At 38.8% G+C, this 12,664-nt stretch overlaps 1 protein-coding gene across 5 annotated transcripts in view; it reads right to left on the bottom strand.

The window, feature by feature from the left end:
- Positions 1-12,664, bottom strand: part of rgs12b (regulator of G protein signaling 12b) — a 43,659-nt gene that overhangs the window by 26,221 nt on the left and 4,774 nt on the right. For all 5 annotated transcript variants that reach the window (XM_031754370.2, XM_031754379.2, XM_031754356.2 and 2 more), the window contains exon 5: positions 7,635-7,754. In XM_031754370.2, the coding sequence (XP_031610230.1) occupies positions 7,635-7,754 (120 nt within the window). The remainder of the gene's footprint in view (positions 1-7,634; positions 7,755-12,664) is intronic.

Below are 12,664 nucleotides of genomic sequence, written 5' to 3'. Positions count from 1 at the left end.
GCTTGGTATTTGAATTACAATGACTCATGTTGCTGTCATTAAAACTGTAAATATAGGTAGTAGTAAACTGTGATTCCACTGACTGAAACACTTGTTTAACAGAGATAAAAAGTACAGGTTCAAACACGGTTTTCCTATCATTTTATCTGCATTTTTTGACAATTTAAGTTAACAAAACACAATCTACCGACTGACTTATCACATGACACAGTTTGATTGTGCTGATGTGGTAAACTGTATCTGGCACTTGTTGAAGATAAAAAAGAAACGCTTGTGTTTATTTGAAAGTGGAGCTGCGTCTAACGTGACTGCTGGCCTCCTGCGGTGTTTCATGTACAGGACCAGTGTTGATCTTGTCTCATTGTCTCGTCATCTGATTTTCCTTCCCTAACACACTCTGCTCTCAGGGGATATCACGAGGAACAACACACACATACAGTCACTTTGAGAGTACACACAGACACACACAGAAAAATGTGTGTGCAGGTTCTTATCTCTGGGTGTTCTTATTCACTTTTTAAGATATGAATGAGTTTTTTATGCCTGGTTGTGTGTGTCTGTGTGTATGTGCTGTGTGTGCCGGGTCAGAGGCCTGGCAGGCTGCTCTTTTCTCACAACTGTGTTTAGTGAAATTATGTTCTGTGCTGCCTTCCACCACAGTGTCAAAACTCCCTGACAAAAAACTTAATATGTGTACACACACTCATACACAACCACCGACCTGTTAGGGTACATAAATACAGAATCACTGACAACATAACTGACCCACTACCCTGTATCTTTGCATAAGAGATGGTTATTGCATTGTTTTTTTGCAACACAGTGGATATTTCTTAGAAAACTGCTTTAAAACACCAATTTGATGAATGGATTCAGAGGACTCGAGAAAAGAATCAACAGGTTTTCTTTTACTTCAACAGAGCCAAAAAGAGCCTGATGATTGGGTTGTGCATGATCACATGATCTGTCATTCCAGAGAGAGCCTTCACAACTAAACTCTGAGTGCATTAAATTCATTTTAACTTAAATAAATATGTTTTGGATGACTGGCACGAGCCGATAGTGCCTAGAGGCCAACAGCAAAATAGAGAAGTGTCAGTAAACAGGAAGTTTGGCAAGGCCTTTCATAGCAATTACCAAAGAAAGATATGATTTTATGACTCAAACTCACACAAACATCCATTTTTATTTTCAACTGAACTTTAAGTATCTGTTCCAGCAATACTGTTCTGAAACAGTCAAGATTGTGTAACATAGCTATGATGCTACAAGTGACAGAAGCCAGAGAGCCGTTAATGGGATTAAATATATAGGATGCATCTCACACACACTTGCATAGATTCGCAGCTCGTTTACTCACAGGATCAGCGGCCGTTTCAGAATCCGCGCTTGAAGTTTGCTGCTCCATGAAGGAAGAGACAAGTAATCCTCAGCACTGCATGTGAGAGCTCCCCTCCGTGCGCATCGTCATCAGCTGTTGAATGTGCGTGTCTGCGCAGAACAAGTGGTAAAGCCCGATGGCTTTGAAATGTCCAAAACGCTACAGAATGTCGCCGTCGCTAGATTCCCCGGTCCCTCTGATTCTCTCTCTTATCCCCCCTCCTCCTCTTCTTCCCTTTCTATAGTCTCCTTTGCCCTGCCTCAATGCTCTCCCCCTCCTCTGTCTCTGCTTTTGCACCCACCCTTGTATAATTTCTATTCCACCCACACTGCTGTAGGCAGAGAGGCACGCACAAACACACACTTGAGACAAGTGCGTAGGCAAGGCTGCGGAGGGAGACCCCTTGCCATTAAGGAACACACCCACATATAAAATCAGCGTTGGGATGAATGTGTTACAACACATTGTGCTCTTCTGTCAACTGTTTAGTATGCCCCACGCTTGTCTGGGGCGTGGAGAGTAAACTGACATTCATGATGGTGGAGGGGAGGGCAACAAAAAGCGAAATAGGGAGGAACACACTCAGTGTTTTGCAGCGATCTTTCCATTCAGCTGACAGCTATGACTGGTGTCTGTTGCCATGATTAGGTTGTGTATGACAGTTGAAAAGTAGCTGCATTCCTCAACATGCCTTGACACACAGTGAAGGTACTTGCCCTATTACCCACTCCCCCCACACACTCATCTCTGCTGGTTTTCCTCCACTTGGCCCAGGGGTGAAGACTGAGAATAAAGCAGCACCTCGCTCACACTGATCACTGATAAATAACTCAAACGCATTCAGATTCAGTCTACCGCAGAACAGCACAATGTTTTCTCATTTAAAATATATACATAAAGTGTTCTGTCAAAAACACATTCTGGTGCAATTTGAGTAGAAAGATAAAGTTAGATTTTTGGACAACTACATAAAGTTCCTTTTACAGTTCAGAGCTTTTATGTTTGGAAACTCCACCTGTACTCGACCAGCATTACACATAAAGTACACCAACTTAATGTGTTAGTACAGGAGACGAGGCATGTGGCCCTTTTACGGATACAAATTTGACATGGGTAACTGATTCTTTACACTTACTTAAACATGTGTAGCATTCTATACAGGGTCAATAGCAACCTTGTGACTAACTGATCATCAGCAACTGTGACCACCTGTAAAAAAGCAGAGATTTTGATAGTCTGGGGCATTCAGATGTGTGTTAACACGACACCACAGTCACCTAACACCTGTAACACCTAAAGCTTGGCCAACAAAGAGCAAAATAATCTCCAACACATTAGCAAATCTATAACAGAATGGATGAAAATTAAGAACCAAGGTGCTGCAGTTGCCCATTTAAAGTCCAGACCTCAACCTCACTGAAATGCTCGGGTGGGCCCTTAAAAGAGCTGTGCATAAACAAATGCCTGCAACCTCAAAGAAATGAAGCACTTATAAAGGAGAGTGGGCCAAAATTCTCCCACACTGATGTGAAAGTCTGATACAAACATACAGAATACAATTAGTTACATACAAAAAGTTATTGCCACTAAAGGTGGCTCCACATGCCACTGGGTGCATTTTACAGAGGATAGTACTGAGTCCTGTGACCACTATATTTTTCATAACAAGCATGTTTTGTGGCTGCATACAGATTTTTTCAAAAACGGCTCCTTTGATAAACATTAGTAGTAAACATTAGTAAATGCTGCTGTCAACCCCTGAAGCTTCTGAAAACAGTTGTAAAATATACTCTGTAGGGATAAAGGAAGCTTTCCAAAATGTGATACATTAACCCTAATCATGTCACCAAGGGTGAGGCTTGTTTCAACAGATAACCTGCATTACAAACAGGGCGTGGAGTTGGAAAGTAGTGGGAAAGAAAAAAGCGGAGAAGGTCTAATGAAAAATGGTAGTTGCGTTTTTTACATTCCAGTGTTTTTTAAGCTTGAATTTAAGGTTTCTTTTTTGGTTGCATTACAAACATGGCCGTGTGTCTGTCTCTCAGATATTTGGGCCGTATTTGTGGATCCTTAGTGATGTATTACAGTCCCTCTATAGTGAATATGAGATCAGAGTACTGCCTTCACAGACATTCAGCTTTCATAGCTTCCAGTATAACTTTGTTAAACAAATACAGGTCACTTCTTATTCCTAGCTTTGATTGATTTTGATGTTGTTATGAAGCATTTTGTTTTAATTATAATTTTGTGTTCATCAGCCAGATGTTATAGACACAAAAACAACATCTAAAACAATGATAAATTAAAGTAACTAACATGTTTGGTCATAAAAGGCATTTCAAGTCTAGACCAATAATAAATGTAGATACATTTTGAGCACTGAGTCTTTGGTACAACACGTAAATCATGCTCTATGTAAGCTAAGATTTTAACTCATCTATGTCACAGTTATGCACAAGGATTAAACCAAAAGCAAGACTTGATGATGCCTTACCTTAAAAAGATAAAGTTAACATGTGGCTTTATTCTAACTATGCTTAATATTTAATTTAATAGCAATAGTTTTCTTCTGCTTCATTGGTGATCATTTGCTGAAACAAATATAGATAATGTTAATGTCTTAAATGTAATAGAACACTAAAACACACACACACACACACACACACACATTAAACTGAAATAGCCATATGTCAAAAAATGTCCATCTATTAAATGCCCAGTGTTCAGAGTGGCATATAGGATTTAAATAAAGTTTTAAAAGAAACACTGTAGTTTCCTCTGTAAAATTGCATTCTTTAATTACAGTTATAATGAGATTTCAGGAGACTTGCATGATAAAAGCAAGTGAGAATCAACAAAATGTAGGATTTTTTCTACTTAAATGACTAAGTCTACAAAAAAATAAATGTTTGTAATTAAAACAGAAAAATGCTGACAAAACAAATAAAGACATTTCAATATTTTGCTATGTACACTTGATGATGCATACTTGTCATTTGAAATACCCAAATTTTACAATACCTTTATAATATGCCTTAAAAACTGGCCTGAGCTTACAGATAATAACGCTGTTTATTTTATTTTATTTTTATGTTAAGCATCAAAATGATTTAATATTGCAGCACCAGTTACTTCTTAGATTTAATAACACTCCCTGTTTTTGTGCCACTGGGATTTTGCTGGACCTGTCTTCAAGCTCAACACTGCACAGTGGAGAAAAATCTCACCTTCTTCCAACTATAGTTATCTTTCAGCTCATTGTGCAAACAGCCACAAACAACCCATTGTGAGAACTGTTTGGTGTTTGTGCATTTATTCTGAAAAATTTCTTGTGACCGTTGTTAACTAAGTTCAATCAAGTACACTGCAGATTTCAAACCTCCAGGACCAGTTGAGAATGATGTGTTTGCTTTGAAATGGTTGATTCAGTTAGAGTTAGGTAGCTCTTTTTTTCTTGGTTGGTGATGGTCTCTAAAATAGCTCTCTGCGGTTTTAAACATTAGTTTTCTGAAACAAAGTTCTGTGTGTACTATTTAACACGTTCTTTAGCGTCTGTATGTGTGTGAGTGTATCTGTATATGTCTAAGAAGACAAAGAAGCTAAATGCCTAACTAAAATCCTGACACACTGAAGTGTGCAACTTGTGTGTGGGTGCTGCGTGACTGCGTAATAGTTAGGCTCTAGAATGAGATCTGTCACAAGACACAAAGGGAACTAAGAGGCAGACTGCAGGTTTCCACCAATGTCAGTTCTCCCAATGTTAAAGAAGGTGATCCAGAGCTGCACCAAAACTGTTCGTCTTTCATCCACCTCTCTGCCAAGCTTAATCACATTCAAACAAGCCTCAAACTCTGCCTTTTTCTTGCTAAACGAGCCACAAACGCGCCTGCTCACACAGTCTGAAAGCAGCTTGAGCAGCACATCTAACAAGATGTCTGACAGTTGTGTGTGTGTGTGTGTAAATACGCTTGTGTGTCACCGATTTAAAGCTGGCATTTGTTTGTGTATGTTCACGCACAGCTCTTCCTGCATGTGTGTATATACACTGTGCATTTGTGTGTGTGTGTGTCTATATACTGTGTGTGCTTTTGTGTTGAGGCCGCACTAACGAGGGGAATGTCAGCTTGTTGCTCATCAGAGCTCGTTAGAAGTGCAGGCTAACACTTAGAACCCCATTACCCCCCACCATCATCACCACACAAACACACACATACACACACACACTCCAATCTCTCTCTCTCCTTCCCCCTCGACACAACACAAAGCCCTCTCTGTTTGTGGACATTACTGCATGTGCAGCGAGTGAAAAAGGCCTAACGACCGGAAGAAAAAGGTGGAATAGAGAGAGTGGGAGGATGAAAGGGTGAAGAAGAAAAAGAAGAAGAGAGGAGCCCTGCCATTGGAAGCTCTGGCAATGGGACATCTACCCCTGTGAAGCTCATATAACAGTTGCCAACTCAAGTAGCAGAAATTCTACACTGCTTCCAATATCATCCTTGATTATGTATCGTTTTTACATCGTAATCTGCTCTCAAGTGCCTGTAGGTGACGTTTGGGATTTCCATTTTGAATGTAAATTAAATATAGTTTGAACTGAAGCTGAACAATAAAAGTGTGAAGTTAATTTGCGGGCTCCAAGTGTCTACTAATAGACTTTCGCTTTGAGGAATTCGATTCATTCAAAAGATTTTTCTCATAAAAAAAAAACACACACAGCAGCTTTAATTTAGCTAAATAATGGTCTCACTGTTTAAAATACAACTCCTCCACCTTAACTGCAGGCCTGGGACCTCTGCGGTATTTAACTCCCAGTCGTTTTCCCTCTTTCTCCCATGCTTCCTGTTGCTATCTACTGTGCTGTCCAATAAAGGGAAAAATGCCAAAAATGTATGTTTAAAAAAAACTATCACCACTGATGCAACAGTGTGGGATTTGCTTATCTGCTCCCACGGTATCCCGGTCACCACTAAACGGCGGAAACATTAAGCTGTCCTCTGATCTCTATCTTAGAGCCAAAGCTACTGTTATGAATTTTGGTGGAGACAGCAGGACTCTACCGTGGTCTTGGCAACCTTCACACAGACACACGTAGAGACAAGTCATGATGACAACAACACTCTTTACACTGTTATCACCAGGACAGTTTTATGATTCGCTTCCAGAAATGGAATTTCATAATAAAATCCCACCTTAAGTTACACAAATACAACCTAATACAAATAATAATAATAGTCTTTGTATCTTTCCCATCTAAGTACCAAAATAGCAATTGCTGATTTTCTCTGTATTAAATCCTGTAAAGTAGAACTAAATAGGGATATTGTTAGGCAAAACTCATGGCTCTCAAATGACTGGATACTAGGTCATTTCTTGAAGCTAAAAGAAGAGCAAAAGGCTAATTCTTGCAACAGTGTAGCAGTGCTGCTATTGACTCTTTCTATAAGATGGCTCTAGATATAAAAAATATTTTAAAAAGTTAAAAAAACAAAAACAAACCCTAACTGTAGTTATCATAAATGCAGTCCCTGATTGCCTTTTGCTTTGTATTCTGAATATCTGTACAGTTTATATTTAAGAAAACAAACAAAAGAAAATCATTAACTTGTCCCTATGACAGAACAGAAGCTTTATTTCTTTTTCTTGGAGAAATGTAAAGAGATCTTCTTCTGTTGCTTACTGGCCATCAGAGCAATTTTTTTTAAAAAGCGTGTGCAATCAAAATTTGATGGGGTCTACGTGTCCTTACTTACACTCCTTGTGAACTTGGTGAAGCTCTGGAAACTTTTAGGTGGTAAAATGCTAGAGATTGCTGGTGTATGTGTCATTTTAACTATACATCCCTCTAATGCTCAATCTTTTTTATGTAATATAATGGAACCAGGCTCTTATTTTCTCTTAGGGAGGGGAACGAACTAATGTTTCTGCTTTATGTTGATTTAAAATATACCAATGCATCTTTGTGGTGTTACATTTTAAAAATTAATAAAAACAAGTCAGTACAAAAGATGGCTCTGTTCTTTACTGCCTATGTTGCCATGGTGATATGAGAAGATGTATCAGCTCGATGTATCATGTGAGCATATATGGAGTGCATGAGCTACTCTTACTAGAGACGGAGGCAACACCTGAGGCTCAAACATGACAGTAGCACAGTATCCAGTCTGAGCTTAAATATTGCAGTAATATGCATTACTTGTTGGTATACTTGTGTTGGAAAAGGTCCACACATATAGATTCTGCGTATATATGCTACCTCAAGATCATCCAGGGAGCGGGCCAAGCTGAGACGTTTGGAGCGTCCAAAGGAGCGCCTAGCTGAGGAGCGCTGCTGGAGAGGTGGGAATCCCATGGTCAAACCTCGGAAACGACCGCCCTGGATAGAAAAGAAACACACCATCAGTTCACATGCATATTGTAGACATTTTACTAACTAAAAAAATCTTTGTATGCACGTCCATCTGTTCTTGCCCCATCTCAACAACTGTTTATTAGATTTACTTCAAACTTGGCTGGCATATTGCTGGCACTCAAGAGTAATTGCAGTGCAAAATACAGGTTTATTTGGATGACGGATTCTCATATTTTTGACAAAAGCTGCTCTTTGTTTCACTCTTTCACCAACAGGAACTGCTGCCTGCTCCACTCTGTGTGTAGGACGAGCTTACGAACACAGGCATGTTTCACCAGCTGTATTGAATTCCCAAGTCTCTTGATCCAAAGCTTACCCATCAGAGCTAAGTGCCAAGTCCTTATCTTAACAACAACCAAGGCCTACCTTTATTTAAATATTCTATTCTGCTTCCTGGTTTATTTAATGTTTATATTTGTTTTTGTGCATTCTTAGTGTACTTGCTATAGCTCTCAGTTCCTAGCAGCTTTAGAGTTTCAGTGTTCCATCACCTTGTGTCCTTTGTATTTAAGTTCATGTGTCTGTATTCCCCATTTAGGTTTTGCACTTCCTGCTTTATTTTGTGAGTTAGTTGTTCCTTGTGCTTTGCTTTTAGATTGCTTCTTTGTCTCATCTCTTGTGATTCAGTTAAACCGTTTCTCGTTCTCCCAGCTGTCTGCACTTCCCCTAATCGCCCTTATGTGTATAGGTAGTCGCTGCATTCCCTTTGTCAGAGTGTCCGTTCCTGTTCCCCTAGTGTTTCTCAGTCCCAGTTTGTGTTTCTTTATAGTTTATAGTGTTCCTCTTTTGGACTTTTGTTTGCCTTTTGGATTACTGCTAACATGCTTATAATAAACAGCTCACTTTAAGTTTATCATTGCCTACCTCCACACATTTGCACTTGGGTCCTCTACACGACAATCAGAGTATGAGAGTACCAGTGGCTAAAGCAGCACGCACATAGAGTGGCTTTCTTCACAGCCTCATTGTGAACTGGCACAATCACAAGCACACGTACACACTCAAGGAAACTATCTTCATAGTTGTCATCTGTAAACTATTCAGCAAAAGTCCTGAATCACCTCTTTTTTCTTTATATTTTGTTTCAGAGGAGCCAGACTTTCTGGTATTTGGTCTAGTAAAGGGCTTATATGCATATGAAAATAAAGTGTCTGTGTCTGCCACCACATTCTGCAACCACTTCACATTCACTGTCGAGTTTCTGGAGCTGTATTGATGTAAATGAATGCCATTCTTCAGAAAAAGATGCTCCCTCAACTGTTTTTATGTTTTGTTTTTTGTTAAATCTCCCAGTGGGTTGAAATTTGGTGACTACAAAGATCAAAGCATGATTTATTATTTTTTAACTCAAACTATTTTGGGGACCCCTCAAATTTTGGGGGAGATGAGGGCACTCTCATCCTGCAAGAGACCATCCCATTAAGATTAATAAGCGGTTTCATCGTAGGGTAAAGGTGATCAAGCGGAACAACCTTGTATCAGTGTGCAGTGACCCTTTCCTTTGAAAAGAACATGTGGACATTAACTAGGCCAACAAAATACCTCCTATAGAATAACAGAGTTCATATAGTGACTAACCATTCAGGTTTTTACCCTAACATGACACACAAATAATGGTAAAATATTAGCAATAGTGTCCTATTCCTATTCATAAGGAATTTCACCACACTTGATAGATGGCAAAGATATTTTGTAGGTGGCTGGAGGACAGGTTTTTTTTTTAAAAAGATCATTATTATTATCACAGATTACTACTGTTTGTAATCATCATCATGGTTAGACATCTGTTAGTTAATAAACTATGATATATATTCTGTCAAAGATAAAAGGGAAAGAATGAAAGTTTATCTATAGTTTACATAAAATCTTCCCATGGTATAATAATATTAGATTTCATTTGTTTTTTGGCTAAACTTTAATTGGGTTAATCAGAAAATTTCACTGAAATTCCTTCCATGATGTGACCTGAGGTATAAGTGGGCAGGATGCATACCACATGGGCCTAAGCACCAAATCTCCAGGTCAGATTGCAGCTAGCTGGCCCATTCATTGCATCTCAGGCTCCTACATTTTCTTTCTATATTTCCTGCCTCTCACTATCTTTAACAATAGAAACTTTAAAATAAACCAAAAAAAAGCAAGTACATATACAACATGCAGCACTCTAGATTTCATTTATCCAGTAAAAATGTATCTGTGATTTCAGCTCTGTTGTTCTAGCCGTCATAACAGACTAAACCTTCCTAAGGAGCTCAGCCCTACTAATGATGACTATAAAAGGGCAAAATTTGTATTACCAAAATACAACATCATATTCTAAACTGCCATATTACACACAGTAATGAAAAGTGTTTTTTTGGCTCCCTAAATTGGCACTTAGTCATTGCAAGTTTAAGAAACCCAACCGTGTCTGCACATGTACGCTGTGTCTGTACTGCATTAAATGCCTAAACGCCACAGCATTATACATTCCCATGCTGTGCAGCTTTGCACTTGCCTCTGTTATTGCCGTGTCTGCTCTACATGGGTTGCTGTTTTTGAACTAAATGTTAAATTCCACATGTTACACGGAGGCGTGTGCAATCCTGTGATTTTGCATGCAATACCAGGTAGCACTTGAGTCAAATGCACAGCCAAAGAGGTAATACAGAGACACGCAGGTACACACAAACAGCACTTGCAGAACTCCTCTTGAGCAGTATGATGTGTTTTTGCAGTTTACTGTAGCATATTTCACTGAGATCCCTACTAAGTGTAGTTCCATGTAGTATTTATTATACCAAGGATACTTAAAATTGTATAGTGTTTATGGGAGCACTACATTGGAAACCCACCAATTAATGGAATAAAGTTATAACAGCCAAGCTGTTGCACTATGCCATAAACTGCCGCCTAAAAATAACCACATCAGGGTCGTGAAAATTTATTATCCAAAGCCATTAGACAATAACGTAACCACTCTGAGTGCTGTAAAAGAGGAGAGGAAATTAGTGCTGTTTTGCCTTCACAAGTGTACAATTAACCTTTTAACAACTATTGCTCTTTAATCCTTTGAGAACAACAATACTCTGCCTTCTTTCTCTTCTCTTACAATCAGTGGCCCTGTGTTGATTAATGAGTAATTAGCCAGTGCTGACAGGCTTCAAATGCAGGTAGAATCTGACTGGCTGCTTAGGAGCAGGTCTCCTCTGCATTTCATCATGCGATGACCAGTGGTGTTGCCTGGATACTGAGTCACTTCTGCATTTGTGTGTGTGTGTGCATGTGTGTCAGACAATGCAGATTTGAACACTTAATGGCATGTGCAGACACAATCATTCTCACACGACCTCTGTATAACCCAGTCAGATTAATCCAAGTTTCACTTGTAACTGCAAGAGAGCTTAAAGCCAACAAAAAGGGGGATTTTTGGAGAAGCTGAGATTTAGGTTGAAAGGGAAATGATAAAGTGTCGATCTGACTCACTGGTGCTGTGGTTGTTTTGGGCGTGGTTGCGCCAGAGCCTTTCCAGAGAGAAGAGAATGTGAAAGGACTAAATTTTAGTGGAAAACCCACAGCCTTTATCTGCGTAGCTGATCTTGACGCCCTCTCCCTCATACGCACATTCATAAATAAACAGATGCGCTTCATGTTTACAACAGCACTGCTATCAACATAAAAATAACAAAAGCAAAACCAGACACATGTCCTGTAGAAACAATAACAATGTGAACAAGTATAATTTGAGCTTAAAATAAAAACCTAAAACATCCCAAAATATAGATTGTTTTGTTTATGAATTATAGTAAACAGCAAACTGACTGCAATTTTTCAGTCCTTTTCTGCCTTAACAAACAGCTCGCTTTTCATTTAGGCTCTAATTCGTGTACGCTCACTAGGTCACATTTATCAAGATTCAACTGTTTGTTTTTAAATCTAACAATCCAACACAAACTTATTGTAGTAGTATTTTCTGTTACTGAGTCAATCATAATCATAGATGAACAGATTTGAATCAAAAGTCATGAAAGACTTTAAAAAGCACTGATTTTTCTTTTTTTCGTTTTTAGCTGAAATAAGTCTGCAGAGGTTTAGGTAGTGAAACAGTGCCACCATGTGTCAAATATTAAGAGGCAATTAATGTTAACGCCTTACTATGTTACATGCAATCGTTAACAAGAAAAATGAAAACAACAACAGAGTCTTACACAACTGAATCTGTTTTTTGTTTGTTTGTTTTTTGGCTTACCATAATCACCACAGTATCCAAAACTCTGTTTCTCCAGTCCGAGGACATGGTTCATATCCACCTTCCTGCCTCTGTCAGTCTCTGCCCTGCCACTGTCCTAAACACTTACTCTGGTTGTCTCTTAGAGTCCCTGGGACACTGCTTTCTAAGATATCTGTTGGAGAAAGCCCCAGCCTCCTTTAGTATCAAGACAACTGTCTTTTGTACGTTAATATAATAATACGCAACATGTAGATGTAGGCAGGCACAAGCGGCTGTTTTCTATATACATGCATGAGCATTTCTGTTCACAAGCTGATTAATACTTATGGAATCTAGTCAGGCTGGATATGCAGTATTGTACCTTTTCCTCTTTGCATTTCCTTGTTGTCATTGTCTGAAAACAACAATCAGTCCATCCACTATGTATATATATATATATATATATATATACACACACACAAAAACACACATATATATAGATAGATAGATATCATAAAAACAGGAAGTGTATTTTCATACAACAATGCAACCAAGCTATTTTTAAAATTACGCCAAATAGATAAGAGGATACTACACAATTACTTCACTAAACCTGCTCTGCTGTTATGCTGTTAATGCCATTAGAGTGGAAAACAGGTGGTTTTCAGGTGAAGGCAGCTATCTG

The sequence above is a fragment of the Oreochromis aureus genome, linkage group 6 (assembly GCF_013358895.1).
Source record: "Oreochromis aureus strain Israel breed Guangdong linkage group 6, ZZ_aureus, whole genome shotgun sequence".
In the NCBI taxonomy this organism is placed as follows: Eukaryota; Metazoa; Chordata; class Actinopteri; order Cichliformes; family Cichlidae; genus Oreochromis; species Oreochromis aureus.
Note: the sequence above shows the minus strand (reverse complement) of the source record. Positions and strands in the feature narration are given on the sequence as shown.